Source organism: Diplotaxodon limnothrissa, linkage group LG2 (genome assembly GCF_057381915.1).
Source record: "Diplotaxodon limnothrissa isolate DT_005_m linkage group LG2, D_limnothrissa_male_GT1.1, whole genome shotgun sequence".
NCBI classification, from domain to species: Eukaryota; Metazoa; Chordata; class Actinopteri; order Cichliformes; family Cichlidae; genus Diplotaxodon; species Diplotaxodon limnothrissa.
This window is the reverse complement of record NC_140597.1, coordinates 24,972,187-24,993,634: the sequence shown is the minus strand read 5'-3', so window position 1 is coordinate 24,993,634 and position 21,448 is coordinate 24,972,187. Positions and strand designations below refer to the sequence as shown.

The 21,448-nt window shown below is 43.6% G+C and overlaps 1 protein-coding gene across 1 annotated transcript in view; it reads left to right on the top strand.

Moving 5' to 3' along the window:
* The window catches only part of efnb1 (ephrin-B1), a 59,875-nt gene that overhangs the window by 8,394 nt on the left and 30,033 nt on the right, over nt 1-21,448 (top strand). Inside the window, exon 2 of the mRNA XM_085361699.1 lies at nt 16,581-16,858. Within this exon, the coding sequence (XP_085217825.1) occupies nt 16,581-16,858 (278 nt within the window). The remainder of the gene's footprint in view (nt 1-16,580; nt 16,859-21,448) is intronic.

Sequence of the window (21,448 nt, the reverse complement as noted above, 5' to 3'; positions counted from 1 at the left end):
GTCCCCCTTGTGCTGGTGAGAGGAGTTGGAAGAAAAGGCCTGTGGGACTCCTGCTGCTCCCAGGCCCGGCCCCGGCCCCTCTGCCCGGGAAAAGCCCGGGCCTGGGATTTGGTGTGCGCCGGGGCTCTGTGTGGCAGCTGTGAGTGACGCTTCAATCGCCTCTCCCCGGGACGCCCCAGCGCAACCCTGCATTCCCTTTCACACCTCGGAAACGGGGGGGAAAAAAGACAATTACACACATATTCAGCAACCTCCCTTCCCAGTCTGTCTGCAATCCTGCATCATTGATGTACGGCCTATGAAAACACATTTGCAAAGTTTCTTGTGTTTTGCAAATAAGTCTGCCTTCTAAACAACTTGCAAATTAGCTTAGTTGTCCGGACAGCCCTTCTACAATTTCATTATGCATTTGAAGCTGCTCTTGTTTATTTAATTTTTTCCAACTTGTCGTCTCTCGTAAACACCATAGCTCTGCTATTTCCTCTGAATTTCCCTTGATATTTAGAAAACATAAGTAATGGAAAAAGATTGGAGCCTTAAAGTGGAGTTAATGCTATCATGTATGGGTTGTCAGTAAATTGAGTTTGTCTCTGGGCTATTGGAGCAGGGACTGGTGAGCCAGCGGGATTTAAGTCTCTTAATTGAATTATTTTGATTGCTGACTTGATTGATGGAGTCAAATGTGTAGCGTTTCCATGACTTTTTTTGTCTGACTAATTCTTCTTCCAACAGAGCCATACCAGACAGATACAATAGGAACCTGTAATCAATCACAACTGCAGCCCCGAGCATTTTGTCTGGAGAGAAATGTGCCTGCCATCAGGTCCGAGTTCCACAAGCCATCCAGACAACGTAAAACCAACAATGACATCAGATAGTAAAGCACTCTAAAGTCTAATCTTCCCATAATGCCATGCTAAACCCCACAGAGACCCACGGCGGGGAGAAAGGCTTTTTTTTTTTAATGCCTCAGTGCTGCTCCTCCTCCTCCCATGGCCTCTAGCTCTGTGTGCATGTGTGTGTGCATGTGTGTGTGTGTGCCCATGCATGTTGGGAAGCGAAAAAGAATTCAGGAGTGAATGGAGATGTCACTGTCAGACTCTGGCCTCCACATGAATCTGCTCCAGAATGACCATATTGGCAGCTTATCCGTATCTGTGTGTGTGCGTGTGTGTGTGTGTGTGTGTGTGAGCCCGTCGGGGGTCCGTCATTTCCCCTCCATGCCGAGTTCTTACGGCCCTGATTGGAGCCCGGCAGGACGCAGGTCTATATTTCATCCCATTCATATGAGGGAGGCCGTTTCATCTCGCACACACATGTTTCCCATTACACGTGTGTTTATTCTCCCCCATGATGTGCTCAGCCGTGGAAGTCCCTCATCATCTCTCCGATATTGGAAATCGGAGTTAGGGTCTGCTAAAGCAAACACAATATTCCAAAACCTCTCAGCTTCCCTTTATGAACTGTTCGGAGAACACGACCGTCGGCGTTGCGTCGGCTCCATTTAACGAGTTACTCTGGCGGTTTTGCCCCTCGAGGCTCCGTAGCACGAGATTTCACACTGCGATTTTAACCGGCTAATCTTAATGTGTGGCGCTCCATCCGCTGTTCTGCTGTCTCATCTTCCATTTTCCCCTTCGCCCTGAAAAGTTTGACTACTTTTAGCTATTCCTCTCATCTGTCTCAAGTCCCCCCCCCAGCTGTGAAACATGACAGCCCAAACATCCATCACATCACTCCTCTCTTCTCCTCTGCTGTCTCGGAGATGAAAGCTTTTTCTCTTTCAGACAAACCTCTGCGAGTCCTTTTCTTCGCGCCGAGCTCAGGCCCTGTGTTGCTGCTTTTAGGAGCTCTGTTTGCTGCGTTTTCTGATTTATTTATACACTCCTGATTGTAGCGCCTCATGCATGTCAAGAATCTCAAAGTCTGAACCTTGCCATGTGCATTATGCGGGCTGAGTCAAATTCTTATTTGAAATATACATGAATGCATGAATATATTTATCGCCGAGAAGCCCCCGTGCATCCGGGAGAGTCTCATTTCCTGTAGTGGCCCTGCTTTGGAATGGAGTGGCGTGATCTTTGAAGGCGCCCCACATGCGGCCACCGAATAAGAGCGCCTGGTGCACCTCTCGCACAATGGACGGGGGTAGAGGGAAGGGAAATGATTTGGCTTCTCTTTTGGTGGGGCCGGAGCAGTCGCTTCAAAGCGGTGTGCCTGGCTGAGGCTTTAACCGGCCATCTCTCTGCATTAGATGTGCGTCCTGTGACGAGCCTTTGAAGGGTGGGAGCAGCTCTGGCTGGGAGATTGCGATTGCATTGCACAGGTGTTGGAGGGGGTTCGGCCTCTCAAAAAGAGACTTGCAAGTCAGTGGCTTCAATGGGATTGCGCTGCTCCACTCAGCCTTGCTTTAGTAGGCTGGAGTAAAATGTGTCGAGCCCAAGGGCCTGCAATGTGACGAGGCAACAGCTGCCGTGTCACGTTTGGATGTACACACACGCACATACAGGGGAAGGTAGTATGGATGTGCGTGCGTGCCAACTCAGGAGTCAGCTGTGGTTGGCTCGCCCAGATTAAGGTTTGAGTGTGCGTTACAGATGGCAGTAATAATGATCAGATAGCCCTTGTAATGGAGACGGCCCAGTTTGTAATGGCTTCCTAAAACAACACATGGAGCATCTTTACGAGGCCACAATCCGACCGGTTATCACAGAGCAAACTGCGCGAATGAGAACAGCGTCATGTCAAACAAGCTATTTATTAGCAGACGCATCACACACACAAGCATACATTTCATTTTAATACCGACAGCCTGCATCTTTGCCCGCGCGCTCCGCTTGTTAAAGGCGAGTGTTATCAGAGGAGACACAGACTCCCGCTGCACCAGTTAGGCCGTCCTCCCCTTTTTACATTCGCTGTTAATGAGCCTAATGATGTGTGTCTCCGCGATTGCATCAGTCAATATGCCGTTCAATACGGGTTTTAGAAAACCCACTGACAACTTAAGCATGTCCGCCTGGATAAGATCTCCCATCCAAGGCAAAGAAGAAAGAGGAACCAATTTGTCTTGGATTTGATGGGACATGTGTAGCTGTCTTTTACAATCATGAGCCCGAGATTGTAAGCGAGAGAATAGGCTTGTCACTCAAATTCTCCGATAAGAAGCTTCTTTTAAGAAATGGAAGGCAGCTGTGTATTAAAAGCACCGCGTCCTAGTTATTACAGTTCATCGTTGCTCTCTTCTACAGAGATCTGTTGTGCGCTGGAGATAGCTCTCAGTCTTTCTGTTGTGCTTCCTGTTTGATTTCAGTGCAGGTTTAGTTTCACTGTTTCAGAAGGTTTTGGGTTTTTTTACATTTTATTTCTGTTTATGTCAGGAGGTGTTTAGTATATAAGAGACCAGGGACATTTAGTTTTATGCTTTGTCGGAGAGTTGCCTCAAGGAGTTTTAACAATCTCAGCGTAGTGATTACAGATGTTTCTTTTTCTGCTCTGCTGCACTTATTTTTAGCCGGGCTTAGTTAGTGTAGCTTTCCACTCATGCACTTGAAATACATTCCCTTGTTTCTTTATATTTAGTTTACTTTGCTAATGTTGCTTTCTTCCTTCCTGCAAACACAAAAAAAGAAAAAAAAATCCAGCGAGAGTCCTTTCTGACACTGATAAAAGCAGTTTCTTTTAGAAACCACACAGCATTTGATTGATCTGTCCCGTGGTCTTGATCCCTGGGCTTGGCTGATTAAACCTATCCATCAGCTTCTCTTATCAGTGGCCTAACAGATCGACTGCAGGACACTGAACTAAAACCCCGTGTATTGTTGTTACACAGAAAAAGTCAAAGGCTAAGAACAGGGAGGGATGGGCTTTGCCTGAACCCCCCTCCCTCCCTTCTTCTTTTTCAAGGCACTGAGAACAAAGCATAAAAAAATTCCCCACTATGTTATTTTAAAGAACATGTATCCTGTAAAAAGCGGGTTTTAAGATGTAGGCATTCATCATGCTATTGTCATTAGCATGCTGCCCATATTGAATTAACCTCTAAACGAGGCCTGAACAGTAGCGTCGCTGATTGTGATGAGTGTTTTCCTCCTGGAGGGAAAATCATAAAGTAATGCTTCCTGTCCGCAGTGTCAGCTTCCCACTAGAGATGTGACCCTGCACCCGGTCACAATTCACACAGACATCAGCCAGATAATGACATCGCTTTCACTGACAGGCTGTCGCTCACATGCCCCTGCAAGAATCCTCACAAACCAACACACACTTAAATGAACCTATGCAGGCATGCACTTGTGCATGCTTGGAAAAAACAAACAAACATAAAAAACAAAAACGAGGTCATACGAGCATGGTCCCGGTTATGAATCATCGGAATGATTTGCAAGTCTAATAACCAGTTTCACAAGACCTGCCTGTTATTTTCTGAAATAAATTTCAGTTTCTCATCTTCCGCCTGCGTGTTAAAGCAAATACATCAAGGCTACTAAAACGCTGGATGATTGCATGTCACTTTGCTTTCATTTATCTGCAAAGCATCTATTACCGTCATGTTGTCAAGTCGGTGCAAACGGCACGGGGGAGAAAAGCCAACAGATGGGCTTTTTAGAATTCACAGATGTAGGATTTTTGGGACAGTTTGTTGAGGATAAACCCCTCGTTCCCCCCTCGCTCTTATCTTATCGTAAACGTCCTAAATTACGTTAACTTCTTAACACCAGGAAACACAGTATTTCACCGTGTCAACATATAGGCTCAGGTTTCACTCGATAATGATCGCATCGGAGCTCGCATGCTGCTTTTTCTGCACTCTGCAGAGCATTTGAAAAACAGATAGTGCTGTCAAAGTTAACAACTCGCTGCCTTATCCAGAAACAATCAGCCTAAGTTTACATAGTCGGAATTTCGCGTTGAAAGAAGATAGTTTATTTAGCAAACCTGTTGCGGCATGCACTTGCGGAAACAGGTGTAGACCTGCTAGCTTGTCCGCTTGCTGCTCCTCATTTTTTTAAAGAGGAGGTGGGTGTGAGCACGTTTCCTTGCGTGGCACATTCATTAACCCGGTATCTGGCTAATCTCTTTGCTAATTCGTTTGGTTCTCCAAGTGCTCCTGTGTATTAATATCCTCTCTGTGCTGCCGCTCATGGGATGTAGTAGGAGCGTAGCCATGGCGATGATTGTGTCATTATTTTGCAGTTAGATGAGTGATATCTCAGAGGGCTCTAGCCGAGTTGTCCTGGCCAGTTGAGAGGAGCTGATTAGAATTGCAAATGGCCGCCAAGTGTTGTGTTTATTGTGTGTCTCAATATTGGAGACAATCAGGCGAATCAAAGCCCTCAGCTGGAGAGATGGGACTGAGGCACGGTGGGCCTCTCTGGTTGGCACCACGTCCTCAGATTTGCTCCCTCCTCCCCGCCTCCCCTCTTTCTTTTTTTTTCCCCCCTTCTCTCTGGTGCCCTCTCTCTCGGTTGACTCTGTCGTGTCTGTGTGTGTGTATATGTCCTGAAGTACATGGTCACAGCTGGAGAAAGGGAAGGAGAACGACACTAAATCCAGCACACTCAATCATCTGTAGTGTGGCGGTCCCTCTCACGCAGCTGAGAAATATTAAACACGCTCTATGATAATGAAAGCGCCCGCGACAGGCATAAATATCAGAGGCAAAGTGCGGAAGGATTAAAACGTCGTGTACGTTTGCTCATAATGCAAATTTGTCATTGATTTCATGGCTTCCTGAATCGTCAGAAACAGAATTATCAGCTATTCATCAGTGGGAATTCTCTCTCTCTTATTATTATTATTTTTTCTTTTTCCGATGCCTGCCTCTGATGAGGAATGGCTGCACATATTAAGGGGTCGGGTAGAATACTCAAATACCTGCATGCAGTACTCTTGTCAAGCCCTGCAAATGGAGCCTGTTGGCAGAGCGCCCTAGTTACGGCTGGGTGACAGAGTGCGGTCCAAAGTGCCCTAAACACACATTTTCTCCGCAAATCACTTGTGAATTGTTCTTCCTCAACGATAGGCCATTACCCCGATATTGACTCACTGTTTGTACAAGATTCGGAGAAATCCATCTGAAAGCCATCCAGTGCTGTTGGGTGAGACGGGAAGCGGTGGTTTTTAGCTCTCTGTGTAATTCACTCTGTCAGCTGCATACAGAGAGGCCTATCTTCTCTTGTTTCGCTACTGTTGGCTTTTAAAGAATGTGTAAGTATATATGCACATGTGAGAATGTGTGTGTTCACAACCCTGTTCAAACAACCGGATGATTCCTCGGGTCATACGTGCTTCTCATATAACGCCAGTCGCAACAGGCATGTGCAAAGCCCAGGTACGGGCATGCACAGTGAGCAGGTATTGCTATGGGGAAATGACTGTTAAATTTAAGTTTTATTGCACCACACACATACTTTTTTAGTGATCGCTGCTGGAGGCAAAATGGAAAACAAGGTTTTCAGGAATGTGTCCACACTCTAAGATAAACCCCGAGACGTTCACTGGGAGACTTTTATCGTGACTCGCGAACAAAGAGCGAAGACCGGCAGCCTTCATAAGACTCGCATGTCCAATTTGATATGATCAAGAGTCACCGGCCTTGAAAGGCAACAGCCAGTGCCTGTGAGAGGCAGCAGCTCATGGCCTGTTTAGACAGAGATGTGTGTCATTGAGCTTGACACGCGGTTGATGAGAGATCCTTAGAATTGTGTGTGCGTGTTTGTGGAAGGAGAAAAGAGAGACCGGGTGAGTGTGTGTCAGATCGCCGACGTGGTTGTTTGTGAGTGTGTGAAACTAAGGAGGGAGTTCATGAGGTGACATCTCATCAGCTGTTTGACTTTCCCAGTTTCCCAGGGAAGCAGTTTCAAGAACAATGCAGAAGAAAAACCACCAACCACCGACAATTGAAATGCCACAAAGAAAAAGAAGAAGAAGAAGAAAAAAAACCCCGGTGCTGTTTGTTGGTGACTGAATTATTGCCGTTCCTCGAGATTGGAGACGGAGGGGGAAATGTGTGAGTGACTGCACAGTGCTTGTAGCAGACACATATCACCTACCGGACTCCTCTACCCATCCATCTCCCAGCACTCCTCACAATAGCAGGAATACATTAAAAAAAGAGTAAGTCAGGATGGAAGGGGACACAAGATAAATATTGTGTTAGTATTTTTCCTCCCTCTCCCGTGCAATTGTCTTTCACACTGACAGATGAACAATGGAAGTATTTTGAACTTTGCTGCGTGCTATCTTTTACTTCTGGGTTCAGAGCTGCGCTGTCAAAGCCAGACGTGTTCTGGCAGAGATTGATTGATTCGCTTTCTGTGCACCATGTCTTCCCTTTGTTCTTCCAGGAAGGCTTTGGTGTCTTTCCAGTATTCCAGATTTTCTGTAGCTGTGTCATATTAACACCTGTTAACAACATACAGGCTTATAAAATATAGATGTAGCTCCCCTTTGATCGTAAAGAGCTGCTGTAAAGTTCAACCTGCATGCGGTTCATTTCTGTATTCTATAGAGGCAAACTCAAATCTTTCTATAAGACCCCAACTCTGGAAGTCTTAATATGTTATTACATTAGGGCAGATTAATTTAAGAACTATTTGACCTTTTGGAATATATAATTATTTTTTACATTAATTAAGCAAGCATCAAAGTGAACATCAGGCTTGTTTCCCATATGGGAAAGAAATAGGAAAAAGTTATAAAAGACTTGCATCAGATTTGGCTTGCTTCATATAGTGAATCATATAAGGCCACTTTCTCATTACTTTTGTATACTATTTTAGGAAGTATCCAAAACATACAAGTTTCATTTATATAATTTTTCTAAGGATCTTATATCTGTTCTCACTCTTTTATGCTTTTCATACAAGTTTCACACAAGACAGATACAAACTTTATAAGATTTATATATATCTTTTCCATATGGGTTAAGTTAGCATAAGACTGGAAATTGAGAAAAATGGTTTGTCCGGCTTTGTCCTATGTGAAAAAATTAATTAAAATATACCTGTAATTCTTACAAATGATCAGGTCTCATTTTTATATAGAACACTAAATACAGTTTTAAAATGATATCATGTCTTTTCACATTCACAACTTGATGCTATGTTAAGCTAACCTTTTGGGAAGCAAATAAACAAAATTTTGAAAAAGTCAAGTAATCCTTCAGAAGAAAGAGCACAAGTCTTAATATATTATCACATTATGGCAGATTCATTTAGGAACTGTTTGACCTTTTGGAATATATAATCACCTGCTCTTTCTTGCTAAGAATTATGATAAAGACTATGCTATTTATGAAGCTAGCAAGCAAGCATAAGCAAATTATCACAATATATCTCATTTTATATGACACAAACTGAAGTGAAAATGTCATGTTATTTTTTGGTATTCAAAAGCTTTATGCTAGGTTGAGCTAACCATTTTTAGAAGCAAGCGTTAAAGTGTTTAAAGAAAAAGAATAGAAATCAAGAGAATTAGCTATTCTGCCCTATGTCACAAATTAACTTAAATGGACCTTTAGGTCTTAAAAACTATCATATTCCATTTTTATATGACACAAACTGGAGAGTAAAACCAAAATGTTTTCTTATTGTACTAATAACTTTATGCTAGGTTAAGCTAGCCTTTTGGAAAACAAGCAAGTATCAATGTAGCTTACTTTAAACAGAGAAATTACTTACTTTTGTCACATAGGACAGAGCAGGGTAACCTAAATGCACCTTAAGGTCTTAGAAATGATCATATCTCATGTTTATAAACTGAAGTATTAAAGTGACATGTTCTCTTATGACGTTTAGAACTTTATGCTAGGTTAAGCTAGCCTTTTGGGAAGCAAATAAACAAAATTCTCAAAATGTCAAGCTATCCCTCAGAGGAAAAACCACATTAGTAATGGGTGTCCAGTGTGTTTTGGTGATTTGATTTGATTCCCAGATGTGTGGGTGCCAGAATATTTCTAAACCGGGCAGCTGCACTTCATCACGGTGTTTCTAAGAGCCACTTTTATTAGAAGCACAAGTTTGGAAAATTAGCAACAAACCGTATCCAGACCCTCATCCTCAATAAGCTTTTTTACTTGCTTCATTATTCAGTCTAAAACTGAGATCCCTCAAGTAATTTTAACCATGCTGAGATAGGAGGGCAATTGTTAGCAATTGAATTTAACCATGACTGGCTGTATCTGAGCTGAACAGAAATTAAATAACTTTTTAACGTTTTAGTGTGTGTGTGTGTGTGTGTGTGTGTGTGTGTTGGATGTGTTTATTAGTGCATGTGACTGAGCAGCAATTTTTTTTTTTAATGAAAATGTTTTCTAAGGGCTTATTGATGGGGTTAGAGATACCAAGCACAAAAAGGCCTCTGGTAGCATGTTTGCAAGCTGTGTGGGTTTGATAATGGTTATGTTTTTTTTTCTTTCCCCTGGTTTCTTCCTGTGCTCCCTTAAGTGGGAGTGAAACCCAGTCGTGGTGAGGGTGAGGGATGCTATTGTTCGTCTGGGAGGTTCTCCTGATTTCTCCCCCTTTTCGGTCTGCTCGGCACTGATTGTAGCCTCGCATCCCGGTCCAGCTCTCGACTCTCTGCCCTGCGGCAGCTCGTCCTCGGGGATCCTTCTCTCTGTGATCGTCCAGCAGCCCACACCTCATTTACACGCACATTCATCGCAAACTTTGGCTCAATCTGGGCGTCTGGCACACAGGCCTGCTCACCGTCACCCACTCAGGCCTGCACGGACACATGTATAATCTGCACACAGCCACACAAGCACATATACAGTGAGTTTGGGCCAAGCGGGTTTGGCTGTGACTGTAGACTGGGCCTGTGGAGAGATCTTTACGGAGCATGCAGAGCCCATCTGTGGCTGCTCCTCAGTGATGGGAGGCAGCTGGCTGTGTGTGTGTGTGTGTGTGTGTGTGTGTGTGTGTCTGTGTGTGTTGTGTTGTGGCCAGGAAAGGGGCTAGGGGAGAGGAAAGAGCCTTGTGTGTGTTTGGGTCACAGAGCAACCTCAGAATGAGGGCTAAACTCAGGCTGAAACTGACCCAATGTCTCTCAAGCCGAGCCAAATCTCTTCTCTTCTCTTCTCTTCTCTTCTCTTCTCTTCTCTTCTCTTCAGCCCTCCAGCTGGAAGAGCTCAATCCCCGAGCTGAAGAATGAATAAGTGGAGGCCCAGAGAGCAACAGTCTGGGCCTTCTCTTGCTGTCAGCGATACCGTGGATGCCGTTCAATCACGCCGCATACACCCATGCTCGCTTAACTCCCCTGCTCTTAGGGAGGGATGGGCTCAGCTCCGACAGAAACCACAGAGGCCATAAGAAGAAACAGATTATGCTCTTTCTCCTCCCTAATGACTTCTGACACTCCTCTCGCTCAACAGTGCTCTTCAGCTTGTTCGTCTGGAAACAACGTCCACTTCTGTCCTACTTGTGGCAAGGCCATCTGGGCATCATCTTGTTAGCTCATTACAGCCGCTGATGGTGTTATGCTAGCCCTTCATGTGACAGTGATAGAGGGCAAGCATACGGGGCTCGTTTTTGAACACGAGGGGTGTGTGCGCTTGCGTTGGAGCTCATCCGTTTGCCACTGTTATGAGCCACGCTGGATGGGATCTGATCTGCTCTGCATGCCAGCCTGTTGACTGAGCTAACTAAAGCTAGTGTCGTGTTTGTGTGTTTCTGTGAGAAAGAGAGAGAAAAAGGAAGCCTGTGTTCACACATACAAAAGCAGTTCTCTGCAGGGTGGAATTCAGGATATTCTGTCTGTCTTTTTTTTTTGCCTCTGACATCGTCATTTATGTCCCTCTAATGGGGACAGCCCGGAGGGAAAATACCAAGCTTTCTACTTTTCAGCAAGTCACTGTTGCCAAGTCTGGCCTACAGTGCAGCTTGGACCGGAGTTTATAGTTTATCCAATATCGCTACCCTCTGGCTAGTTTGTTGTTCTTTTTCTATAATAAGGGTCAAATCCTTCCTGCTTTACTAAACAGTTCTGGGGCCAGATGGACCTTGTTTTTCTTAATTTCAGGATGCTTGTGTTTGCTCATGTGTCTTTATGTGTGTGTGTGGGGCCTGGGTGAGCATTGGAGGCGACTTGTTTACTGTGCTTGACATGTGAGGAAATCTGTGTGTGTACACTGCGGGGCGTGTGTTTATGCGCGTGTGTTTATAGTCAGGCCTCCCTAAGAACATCTGCCCCCGCGACAGCCTGACAGAAGCCAGCTATGTATACAACCGATCGGGGTCGGGCTGCGGGCTACAAGCGCAACCCCGCGACCAGCTCACCTTCTTGAAGCTTCGGAACGGTTTGGGGTCTGGTTCTGTCGTCGTTCACGTGAATTAGTGGCAAAACTCTCTTTGGCCTGAAACGACCATGCGGCGTGCCGCCACATTAAGAGCGAAGCCATTTCAGAACCTGCTATTTGAATGTTTTCATTGCGAGGCCGAGCAAGCAGTTGGCTGCACCTAGAGGGAAATGAAAGGCCAAAGCAGTCCCTGGTAGCAGGCAATTATTTAATATTGATTGACTTGAATGAGAACAGGACGCATTTGTACCCTGTGATTACACAAAACATAGACTGCCTCGAGTGAATGAATCTGTTGTAAATCCCTGCCGCCACACACTATCTTACACAAGCGCTCAACCACAATGCTCTTTGCATAACACGGCTTTGTGTTCTTTGCAGACTTAAGCATAACTGTGTCACACGGGTGCTTTACTGCAGGGAGACTCTAGTATGTTTGAGCGGCAAACTTATGGAGTATTGATTGAAATGTTAGGAAATGTCTCACGCCGTATGGAAAGTGTAATCTCTAATAATAGGTGGGGGGTGGGGGCGGCCATGCTGATTGTGTGGATAATGCAGAGAGAGAAGAAGTAATTGGTGAGGGAACAGATCTCCTGGTGTGATAATTACCACGCTGATATCAGGGGGAATTGAATACCTGTTGTCGTTTGTGGAGAGCGTGCATATGTTTGTTATTTTACATGATTTTATGTATTGTAAAGGCTGAAGAGAACGAGAGAGTAATTATGCGCCCAGCTGCAAAATCGAGACATTAAGAGAAGAGCCGGTGCCTGCATCTGGGGCCTGGCACGGAGGAATTAACTGTGTATACGTCGCAGAAATGTAATTGATTTTAATTGATATGTATGGCATGTTCGAGCTGCTGCTCAGGAGGAACAAATCAATTTGACACCATTCTGTTGATATGAGCCGTCTCTGCCCATTTCTCTCTCAGTTCCTGTGCCTCAGGTCCATTCATTCAGCGGCCAAGGCTGCCTGCCAGCGCAACGCTCGGGGCAGAGGCTCGGGCTGACTGGACGGGGGTGGAGAACATGGCGGTGGTGGGGGGAGATTGAGGCTCTGTAAGGGGTTTTGAGTGGGCCTTAGTGTAGGCGGCGTTTTATATGAAAGTCGGTGAGGGCAGGGTGCTTGAATAGGGGTGGCTGGGAAGGCCTAGGATGCACCCCACAGTGCTTTTGTGTGCTCTCACATCCGTGTGTGTGTGTGTGTGTGTGTGCGCATATGGGAAGGTGGGTGGGGGGTGTAGCATATTTGAGATCATGTGCTCATATTCACCAGTGGAATGTAAAAAGAAAAGGGTGGGAGGGTGGGGGGTTCTCCTCTCTTTTTGCTTCGTTGTTTTCTGTTCCCTCTCCACCACAGCGTAGGTATGTTTGCATAAGCTCTTTACAGGATTCAGCATGCTGTGGAGCCATCCAGATGAAACAAAACCAACCTCATTTGGTTGTTTTGAAAATGATTCTCTTTATTTTGCTTGGTTCAGGCAGATCCACCTCGTTTGACATGAGGGGAATAAAGGCTCTCTCACGTTCAGGGTCATTTCCCAGAAACATTATTTGTATCTGCACAGCTCTTCCTCTGTGCGCTCAACCTTCTTTCATCAACAGGTCTTAAAAAGTCTCCAGACAACATGAATGAAAGATGCAATTCACCCCCACCCCACCGCCAACCCCCTTTTTTCCCTTTTCGACCTCCTCAAAAGTACAATAATCTTCAGTCACTCGTCTCCTCCTCTTCATTGCGTGGCTGTGTGTAGCACCGGAGTGGTGCTGATTAAGCCAACAGAGAGACAAACAGGAGACAAAGTCCCAGCCCACCAGTTTAGTTTCACATCCTGGACTGGAGCTGGGCCGCAGCTTGCCAAGTGGAGGGCTTTTAAACTGGGCTAAACACTAATTGCTGCCCTATTTCTTTTATGTTGCTTCTTTCCCATCTGCGATGGCGCTTCCAGACCTCCACAGCAGCCAGAGCCTCATTATAGCAGACAGTTAACAAAGGCTGGGAAACAGAAGCGGAGAATTCACTTAGGATAGCTATCTAACTGCCAACTAGGAGGCCTGCTCGGAAAATTGAATCAATGACAGGGGCCGGCTCGCGATGAAATCCTTCAGGGATATTAAGATATTAAGATTTTTTGGAAATCTTAATTATTCATCTAAATGGTTGCGGCTCGCTTTGATAACGGAATAAATGGCCTGTAAAAGCGAGGAGTCCAGTGTGAGGCTACTCGTTTTAGTTGCTAGCCAGACTTTTAAATGTTTGAATCAGAACATTTGATCAAAAAAAACCCCAAAATTGCCAACAATTTACCTACAAAGAAAACAGAAACTGCAAGCTACTTGTTGAGTGAAACAAACAGCAGTGTAATCATGATGTTTGCCTCCTCTTTCTCCTTTCCCCCCCTGCTCTGTGGTTTCATGCTTGTTTTTCTGTAGGTGTGTGTGTGTGTGTGTGTGTGTGTGTGTGTGTGTGTGTGTGTGTGTGTGTGTGTAGAGAGAGAAGCGAGGGGGAGGATGGAGAAAGGGGTGGTGGTGGTGATGAGGGAAAATCGGAATGAGGGAAATGTTGAGGAGGTGAATGAGAGGGAAGGATAAAGCAATGGGGAATGAGATTGTGGAGTAGAAATAGAGGGGGCTGGGGGGGTAGATGGAGGAATAGCAAGAAGGTGGGGAGGGGTGGTCAGTAACAAAGCCTAATGTTGCCATGGAAACTTGTTTATGCCTCACTGATGCATCTTGTAGATCCAATTAGAGACTGATTGTGTCTGTGTCTTCATAGACGTACGCACGTGTAACTGGGCACAGCGCACACACACACGCACATGCATGAAAACATATGGATGCACGCATACACACAAGTGCACGAGCACACAAGCGCATGCAAATTGTTGCTGCTGAAAATGGGCAGATTGTCGGGAGACGTAGGACAAAAGGATACCCCGAGTTCCCTCTCTCTTATCGGCCCTTGAATTTGCACAACCCCTCCCCTCAACCTCCACCCCAATGAGCCTCAGACAATGGCGGCCAAATAACGTCTCACCCGCTTCCAAGCGTTGTATAAGACCCCCCCCCCCCACATACCCACCATCCCACACATGCTTTCATGACATCATATTCAGCCGGGCTGACAGAGAGGATTTCGACCACTTTGCATGTCTCTTATCTTATATCTCATATCTCTTTTGTGAATGAACTCATATGTTTGGTAATGACCCTGTCTGAGATGAATGGCCATGAATGTTAATCCAATCATGTTAATTTTCATGGGGGGGGGGGTTCTTCTGAAGATTGAAGACTTTTTAAAAGATCATTTCTTACAATGGGTGGGTGTTTGCCAGCGTTTAACATCATCAGAGGAAGAAGATTGGTGATCACGCAGCACTGTTTTTAGTTTGTTTAGCTTTGAAGTTTATTATGTTGGACCTCAGTCTTTTATAACATGTATGTGTGTATATGTACTTTACATACGTGCATTTGTGTGCATATTATTATATTTAACCGCTGCTGATTGAAGTTAAATAAAGGTTAATTTAACACAACATAAACAATTAGAATGCAATTATATTATAATAATATGAGGTAATATTTCATTCCATTTCCTAAAAAATAAAAATAAAAAAGTACTATTTTTTCTTTTTTTTCTACGTGATGGAAATGCAAAAATACAGTGCATTTGTTGCACTCTTATTTTATCGCTTCCACTAACTCGAGCGTACCTTTTCATCACCAGAGCGAAACGTTTCAGACAGATGCGCGTGCGATAATGCCAAATTTGTCACAGAGAGGCAGCTGAACATATATGGAGACTTTTTAAAAGATCATTTCTTACAATGGGTGGGTGTTTGCCAGCGTTTAACATCATCAGAGGAAGAAGATTGGTGATCACGCAGCACCACCGCCGTTGCCGCTGCCTCCCCCCAATAAGCTCGACCACACTCGCGCACTTACACTATCAGGCATCAGTTCTCTACTTTCATCCGGGGCTGTCTGAGGAGTCAGTTATTTACTGGTGAAATGATGTGTGTGACGATGAAATGAGGGGCTGTAGATAAGGTGAGATTACACTGTGAAGGGTAAAAAAAAAAGAGGGAAGAGACTGTGAGAGAGAGGGGGGGACAGAGAGGGGCCCAACCCCTGATGTCTTGTTAAAACACAAGGGATCAGAAAAAACAACAAATGCATCGCGCGTTGCTAAATCCTGCTTAAATCCGCTGGCATGGGCAGATCTAGCAGATAGCCCTGCTGCTGTGCTCGCTGTCTGCGCCCATGACACACGCACGCACACACACAGACACGTACACGTACATAAACACACCCGTGGTCAGTCCGGCTGTCTGGGTTAATGCTTGGCTAACTGGGACAGCAGAGTTGAACCATGTTGACATTTTAAGCCTCAAACAAGTCCAGAACAATGATTCAGCCCGTCCAGCCCCCACCCCACATCAGACTGCAACCTCAGCCCATTTTTCTGACCGCACATACACACACACACAGGCAGGCGTGCATAAACATACACACCACTGCCCAAACATACTGCTTAGTACTTGGCGTGTCCCCTCCGCCTCCTCTCTTCACATACACTTACAGACAAACACACACTGGGTCTCCTCCTGTTCCCCACCTTTAGTGAATAAAGGAGAACAAGAGCTGATCTGATTGAGTTGGCAGCAGAGAGCGAGGTGGAGAGGTACAGTAAGGCCAGATGGATTATCTTAATCCTTCAGTAGATGATCACGGCAGAGGGGAAGATGAACCGGGAAGCTGTAAGCTCCCAGCAGACCCCTGGTACAATGTTTTCCTCCAGAGATGCAGGCTACTGAAGTAGATGCCATGTGAATACCACGCCGACAGGCTGGTATTATCCAAAACTCAAAAAATCTGAAATCATGAAGAAGCTTTTTTTCAAAAATGTGATGTAATCCGACCCGCACGGCCATTTCTGTGGCGGCCATTTTGTGTCAGGCCATCTTGTTTCCCTTCTCGCAAACTTTTGGTATGCTTTGATTCATATCCAAGTATGAGAAGGAACTTAAGGGGATTTGTGTGAAACACACTAATGCTGAACAATGTCAAGCTGCTACATGTAGTGTTTTTGCGGGGCTAAATTAACTGCACTCTGCCTAAAAGGCCATGCCAGACAAATCTAAACCCATAACTCCGACAGCTCAAAGTATTAAGGCTGTATAAACTGTTGCTGAATTATGCGGCTGCTTTTCCAGACTTAGTTTTTTATGTGTTTGTAACAATTTCTTTTCTTTTTCTCCCCCCCTCCCCACTCTCAGGTTTGTGGCTGGAAAAGGCCTGGTGATTTACCCCGACATCGGGGACAAGCTGGATATCATCTGTCCCAAAGCGGACCAAGGGACAGACTACGAATACTACAAGTTGTATCTGGTGAAGAGGGAGCAGGCGGAGAGCTGCAGTACAGTCCTCGATCCTAACGTCCTGGTCAACTGTAACAAACCCGAGAAGGACATCAAGTTCACCATCAAATTCCAGGAGTTCAGCCCCAACTACATGGGCTTGGAGTTCAAGAGGAACGTCAACTACTACATCACCTGTAAGTTTGTCGTGAAAGATGATTTATTGTTGATATTTAGCTTTTTAACCTTCATTTAACCGCAGAGGCCCGACTGAACGATCTGAGTAATAATCTCTGCTTCACACTCAGTTACACACAGTCACACCTGGGAGTTTCCTAGGAAAACTGCATTTTAATGGCCGCTGCAGCAGCACCACAGCAGCAGCTAGAGAGCAGAGCGGTATTAGGTGTTTAGGATGGAAATGTTCCATATCATTACGGGACCTTAAAGTGGCAACCTTGACTGACTGCTGAATGTTGGGTTTTTTATTTTTTACATTTTTGTGGTGGGAAAAATAGAATTTTCTGCAGTCGTCTAAAGTCACCGAGTAGATTTACTGCTGCTATTTAGTTCTGCGCTCGGGCACTGTTTCAATATTTCACTTAAAGTTTTCAGCCTGATTCTACTTTATTCTTTCAAACTGCTGTTTTACAGAGAACAACACAGCTATATTGCAGTTCCCACTAGATGCAGCGTTTTAGGTTTAAATATTGCTTTTTTGCTAAAACGTCAGTAATAAAATAAACACTTGTCTGTTTCTGTTTTACTGACCGCCAGCTGTCTTAAAAAAGCACAGGAAGCTGTTGACTTATTTATTCTAGCTTTTCCTCGAGCTCATACAGAAGAAAAGGCTTCAAATCTTTTGGAAATCTTTTTAAGCCTGAACATTACTGCCCTTGTTTGGTCTGAGATGACTGTGACAGTGACTTAATACACTGTTTTTAGTTTGTTTAGCTTTGAAGTTTATTATGTTGGACCTCAGTCTTTTATAACATGTATGTGTGTATATGTACTTTACATACGTGCATTTGTGTGCATATTATTATATTTAACCGCTGCTGATTGAAGTTAAATAAAGGTTAATTTAACACAACATAAACAATTAGAATGCAATTATATTATAATAATATGAGGTAATATTTCATTCCATTTCCTAAAAAATAAAAATAAAAAAGTACTATTTTTTCTTTTTTTTCTACGTGATGGAAATGCAAAAATACAGTGCATTTGTTGCACTCTTATTTTATCGCTTCCACTAACTCGAGCGTACCTTTTCATCACCAGAGCGAAACGTTTCAGACAGATGCGCGTGCGATAATGCCAAATTTGTCACAGAGAGGCAGCTGAACATATATGGAGACTTCAGTTTGCAAAGATAAATAAATAGTGAACAGTTTGGGCTTAAATGTAGCTTTTCTTTTACGGAAATGTGTATTTTCTCTGTAATTAGTGCCAAAAGTAAAGTAAAACTGTAAAGCTATTTTTGGGAAATATTCTGGAAAATTATTAAGAAATTATAAACTTGTAGAATTAAAGTTTTTTGCCCTTCCATCTAATGTGTACTTTTACCATATTTTGTTTAGTAATAATGCTTGTGTAGTGTTAAATTTACTTACTAAAAAATTAAAGATTGTAGATTGTGCAAACTTTCCCCTACACATATTTTTTAGACACTGTCAAAATAAATTATTACTGCTTCCTTATTATAGGTGACTATTTTTGCAGTCACGCTGGAACAATAGCAGAGTCTTGCTCTCTGGTTGGCTTTAGGACAGATCTTTTAATTTGTAACCTCACTTGTCTGTCTATGAGTAAAGGACTTTTAGTAGAGGGTGTCAAAGGAACTGGGTCTGTCACTGTACTGGGTGGCGGTTGCTGCCTTTCACACAGATTCCTGCTCGTGTAATTTGATGCCGTAGTAATTACCTCAGAGTTAGCAATGGGTGTAAGAGCTGGAAGGAGTTCTCGTGGTTGGACTGCTCCTTTACGTACTATATTTTCCTTTAAGGATTGAGGCTCAGCAGGGGGAAAAAACTGATGGGACCGCATCTACCTCTAAACTTGGCTGTGTAAATCTGCTTCACCCAAGTGTCTGGTTGAGTAATTTAGCACTGAAGTAATGACCAGTGGTTTAACAGGTGGGGTCAGAGGAGCCGGAAAATCCAGAATCACAGCAGTGTCTGGTTCTTTGGTGGGTTTGAGGTCTTTCTCCTGGAGAATGTAGAAAACCTCAATCCTGTTACTCCGAACCCTGGAAAAAGGTTGACAGGGGGTGATTTAGAAACAAGTCAGACTTTTGGGATCTTGGGCTGAAACGTGCAATTTCAAAATGAACAGGACCATTTTAAACCTGATGGAATAGGAGACGTTGTCCTGATAATCCTGGAAGATACCAATACCGGTCGGCCGCCTCCTCCTGCTTCTCTCTAAATACATCGAATGCCATGTTTTGGGATTTTAGAATCATTAGAATTGAAGCTGTTAGTAGTTGTGCATCAAATATAGCTTGCTAAAAATTCAGAGAATGGACTGTGGAGCATCTGGCCTTGAAACCTCATTTATTATTTGTATTTACCTGAAAAACTCACACCTGAAAAACCAGATATAAAGTGCAGTTTTGACACATTTAAAAGATAAAATCATTACGAATTTAAAGCAACTATTATAGATCCTCTTTTGGTTTCTAGCCTTGCCAGCATGAGAAGAGGCTTGGCAACTCCAGTTTAAACTCTCAAAGCCTTCAAAGAGAAATGAAAACAGGGGTTTTATCTCAGGTACTTTACTTCATTGCAAACAGTTTAACATGTAGGGGCGGTTGGTTTGTATATGTCTTATTAACTCACTGTCCTTTTGCCGTCCTTCAACATTATCATGTCTTCAACAGCCTTAGTTTCTGGCTGACGTTGGAGGAGTTCTATCACTGGTGCGATCTAAAAAAACATAAAGCATATGATTCACACTTAAATGCACTCTGATAAGACTGCAGCAGACATTCATTGTTAGTTTTGGCTTGGTGGTAACAGTAAATCTCACCTGACATCTTTTAACTGTTGATAAGCCAGCCGAGCTGCAGAGGCAGATCGTGCATGAGCGTATCAAAAAAACAACATTAATTTGTTTTATTCGGGAAAGTCGAAAGACAACATGCATTTTTACTGTATATTATGTTTGTTTAGAACCACTCTTTAATGCTCTGCAGTCTGAAAGTCGACTAGGAGGAACTCTTGAAGCTCTTATTTGAACTGAGCTGTTTCTGTCATAAGCAGGAATCAGCACAGATGTGCATCAGAAGTTGCACCACCACCACGTGTTTACTGATATACACTGAGGTTTCAGAACGTCATCAAATGTCGTCTTTATCGTGGAAGGAGCTAATGATTTCAATCTGCAAAAAGATGAAACACTTGCTGTTTTTGTCTTTTTAATGGGATTCTGCACATGATAACATACTGAGCTAATAAAGGAAAATAAGGCCTTGTTTTGCTTACTTAGGCTCTAATTTTATCTTCTGTTAGTATTTATTTTTTTTAAGTTGTCTGACTTTAAAACATTTCTAAAATTAGACGCCGAGTTTTGCTTGATCTTGTCTCAGAAAACAGTCAGTCAAAGTCTTCATTGCATCTGTGATTTATTCTGAAACTATTAGAGATGACTCTGACATTAGAAACACACTGTCTAAACTCATGCAAGAAGCTGCCGTATGCCAGAGGATGACTGGCACAATGAGAAATTACTGCAGGAAAACATGGACCCAGTACCAGTCTCCTCTAATGAGGCGTGATACATAACAGTGTTTTATCCAACACATAATTAATTTTTTTATATTTCCAAATATTCACAAAACACGATTAATCTCCTTATGTTACATTTTTCCCAAATAAGAACATAAGTCTTCCTTGCATGGTTTAACTGTATAAAATGTAACTTTGGGTATAAAACATCTCAAAAGTTCAGATGTGTAGATTTTAGTCTCACAAGTGGCTTCTGTTTTTTTCACACTCTCCACACACACAAATTAAATCGCACATATGTTTCTCTTTTCATGTGTAGCGGTTCAATCGATACATCCTCACAAACGGGGATGCAGAGAAGCATGAAGCTTGTGATGTTATCAAGGGACGTTTTTAGAGAGGGGTGGGCTGCTGTTGCAACGCATCTCGTGGACTTTTAGAAATATTTCTTTGAGCTTTATTACGCCCACATGTCTTGCAGATAACACCTTGGGCATTTTTTATTGTTATTTTTGGGCGTCTTCCTCAAAGTTTTGCTAACCAGCTGTTCGCAGAGCTTCTCCGCATATTGTCTTCATAAATATTAGAGCGAACTTTATTAATGGCACATGCATCTCCGTGCATCTCGACTGCGGTTTGAGCGAACATCAGCTTTACTTTAGCTCGAATGAGCTTTTCTGCAACGTTCTCTTGTGTCTCTGCTCCGTAACAGCATTCCTGCTGATGTGTGTTTTTTTATGTAAGCATTAGGAGCACTTAACACTCTCTCCATAGTGTTTTCTCACAGAAGCAGTTGTAAATCCTTCACGGGGGAGTCTGGTCGTGCAGAATCCAGCCTGATGGTGGATCATTATTAGGCTCATATACTGTAACGTTTTCGTGTCAGCAGTAATCGGATGTAGTATTTGTCTTGGTATTATGGTAATGTTGTTGTCCTTTGCAACAGGAAAAGCTTGTTTTATTTATTCCACCGCAGCCTGTGCATACACCATGACACACTTCATCTATCATTTAGATAATGGCCATGTGTGGCTGGCGCATATGTGTGTGTGTGTG